Consider the following 3,229-nt stretch of genomic DNA (forward strand, 5'->3'; position numbering starts at 1 on the left):
CAAACTATTCCAAACACAAAGAACAATAATCCTTAAGTTAGTTTATTCTTTATTCTTCCTTTGGTGTGACTGTTTTACATTTCTGCACATGCTCAGTTGGTGCTAATGAAGGCAGGAGTGTTTGTCATGTTAGCATTAGCATTCCAACGCTAATGCTAAGTAGCCTGAAAGCTACTGTAGAGTGTAGAGTAGCTTTAGATTGGTTTTGTGTTTGGTTCAAAGAGAAGTGAAGGAGTGAGACATCTTCTGTGTAGAAGATCTCAGCACAGGCCAATGAAACGCCCAGATTTAAATTAATCAGATTTAAATTTATCAGATTTAAATTAATCAGATTTAAATTAATCAGATTTAAATTCGTCAGAAAGGCAGTTTAAAGGTGAGGAGGTCAAATGTTCCTCCCGAGCCGATCGATAATCAATATCAGAGCCGCCCCCCTCCAGGAGAACAGCTGGCTGTGTGTGTCCAATGTCCAGAAGTGGACAGAGACACAGAGACAGAGACCCGAGGTGAAAGGAGACCAGGCGGTTTCCACGGCGACGTAACAGAGAGCAGGAATGTAAAGAAAGAAAAAATGGAAACATGGAGGAGGAGTTCAGGAGCAGGAATGAAGAAAACAGAGAGCAGAAAGACAATGAGAGAGAGTTAGAGAGAGAGAGAGACAGAGAGAGAGAGAGGATCTGTCAGGAAAAGAGAACAGTACAGAGGAAAAGGAGAGAAAAACTGAGTTAGAAGAGGAACAAGGATGAAAAAAGTGTGAACAGAAAAGAGAGAGATGGAAATATAACAGCTTAGTCTGGAAAGAAGGACGAGGAGGAGAAAATGAATGAAAGAGGTAAAGAAAAGAGAAAATGGGAAGGAAAGAATGTGGGAGGAGGAAAAGTTCAGCCTGGAAAAATAGGAGGAGAGAAGAAGAAGGAGGGCTGGAAACAGCCAGGGATTACAGAGGAGAGAAGAAGAAGAAAGCAGGTCAAAGGTCAGAGCAAGCTGCTGACTCTCTGATTGGCTGTCTGCAGGAGGAGTGGGCGGAGCCAAACCATGGCGGGCGCCTCGGTGAAGGTGGCGGTGCGAGTCCGGCCGTTCAACTCCAGAGAGCTGGGACGCAACGCCAAGAGTGTGATCCAGATGCAGGGGAACAGCACCTGTAAGAGAGAGAGAGAGAGAGAGAGACACTGTAACACACACACTGTAACACACACACTGTAACACACACACTGTAACACACACACTGTAACACACACACTGTAACACACACAGTAACACACACACACAGTGACTAACACACACACAGTGACTAACACACACACTGTAACACACACACACAGTGACACACACACACACAGTGACTAACACACACACACACACACACACACACACAGTAACACACACACTGTAACACACACACACAGTGACACACACACACACACAGTAACACACACACTGTAACACACACACTGTAACACACACACACAGTGACACACACACACACACTGTAACACACACACTGTAACACACACTGTAACACACACTGTAACACACACAGTGACTAACACACACACAGTAACACACACACACACTCAGACAGTAACACACACACATTAACACACACACAGTGACACACACACACTGTAACACACACACACTCAGACAGTAACACACACACATTAACACACACACAGTGACACACAGACACACTGTAACACACACACACTGTAACACACACACTGCTCCTGTCCTCAGCAGGTCTGCCCCACAGCTCCCAGTTGCTCCATCTGGACTGGATATGAATCGAGTTTCGGTTAAAAATCCTTTAGGATTCAGAGACAATCTGAGTTTCCAGCCTGAAACTTTGAAACACAACTTTAATAATTAATATAATTATTGATCAATAACTTCATCAGAGCATCGTTTAAAACACCTTTTACAGTGTGGTTATAACTTTATTTCTTTATATTTCTAGTATGAAGCTGTTGGTTTGAGGCAGAAGGAAATGAAACATGAAATACCTTTTTCACTGATATAAATCTGAAAAGTGTGGTGTGACGATAAACYACATGAAACATGCMTCATTACTATTCATACAGATTATATTCAGCTTCTTTGTTTCGTGTTATTTTAAACATTAGTTTTAATACCATATTTTGAAGAAGCCACTGCTATGAACTAATTATTCCCATAAAATGCTAATTTTTATCATAATGAACAGATTTTTACTCTCTGAAAAAANCTGGGAACCAGTCGGAGCTGGGAACCAGTCGGAGCTGGGAACCAGACGGAGCTGGGAACCAGTCGGAGCTGGGGACAAATACGGTGAACTGGGAACCAGTCAGAACTGGGAACCAGTAAGAGCTGGGAACACGACGGCTCTGATCTGGTTTCTAAACGGGCCACTGAACAGTGGAGGCGTGTAGCGTCTGGATCGCTACAGGTTAGCATTTGGTCTCCATTAGCGGGAAACGGGTTAGGGAACGTCAGGGAATGTGAGGGAACGTCAGGGAATGTGAGGGAACGTCAGGGAATGTGAGGGAACGTCAGGGAATGTCGGCTCATTTCAGACCTGCTGACGTTCCTGCAGCCAGAGATTCACCAATCAGAGACTTAAACCCAGAGTTCCCACCTTAAACTGGCGTCTGACTCTAGACAAACTAAACTCGCTGAAACGTTTATCCTAATTTATTGAATTAATAAATTAGTAACACGAGCTGTAAACACAAAACATAAATAGTTTTATTTTTAGGACTTTTTTGGGGTTTGTTGTTTCATTTGTGCTGTAAAATCTGCTTTGGAGTAAAAGTCYGTAGATTTTGTTTTTGTAGATAAATGAAGAAATAATCAATKTTTTGTACCACACAAAATCCTTCAGAGGGCCAYAAATGGGCCCCGAGCCGCATGTTGGACACCGCTGACCTGGAGCTTTAGCTTAGCGCTGGACGTCCAGCTGCCATCATTAGAASATCAAGCRGAGGCTTGTCCAGCCTTCCTGTTCTCTGCTGGAACGTCCTGCTCTCTCTCGCTCTCCTGCAGCCTGAATGAACAGGTGCTGGTTGAAACCAGTTTGCTGAAACCAGTTTGTTGAAACCAGTTTCAGTCTGATTGTCTTCGCTGCTAAACGTCTAGACGTTCTCTGGGATCGCCAGCAGATCAGCTGAACTCAACGCTGTGGTTTCCTGCTGCACACGAAGGCAACACGGGGTCCTGTAAGCAGAGACACGGACCAGCGGACTGGGACCAG

The 3,229-nt window shown here is 44.1% G+C and overlaps 1 protein-coding gene across 1 annotated transcript in view; it reads left to right on the plus strand.

The window, feature by feature from the left end:
* LOC103460316 (kinesin-like protein KIF1C) overlaps positions 1-3,229 on the plus strand; it is a 42,654-nt gene that overhangs the window by 18,583 nt on the left and 20,842 nt on the right. The window contains exon 2 of the mRNA XM_008402418.2: positions 1,014-1,141. Coding sequence (XP_008400640.1) covers positions 1,036-1,141 — 106 coding nt within the window. The 5' untranslated portion in view covers positions 1,014-1,035. The remainder of the gene's footprint in view (positions 1-1,013; positions 1,142-3,229) is intronic.

The sequence above is a fragment of the Poecilia reticulata genome, unplaced genomic scaffold (genome assembly GCF_000633615.1).
Source record: "Poecilia reticulata strain Guanapo unplaced genomic scaffold, Guppy_female_1.0+MT scaffold_224, whole genome shotgun sequence".
Taxonomy (NCBI): Eukaryota; Metazoa; Chordata; class Actinopteri; order Cyprinodontiformes; family Poeciliidae; genus Poecilia; species Poecilia reticulata.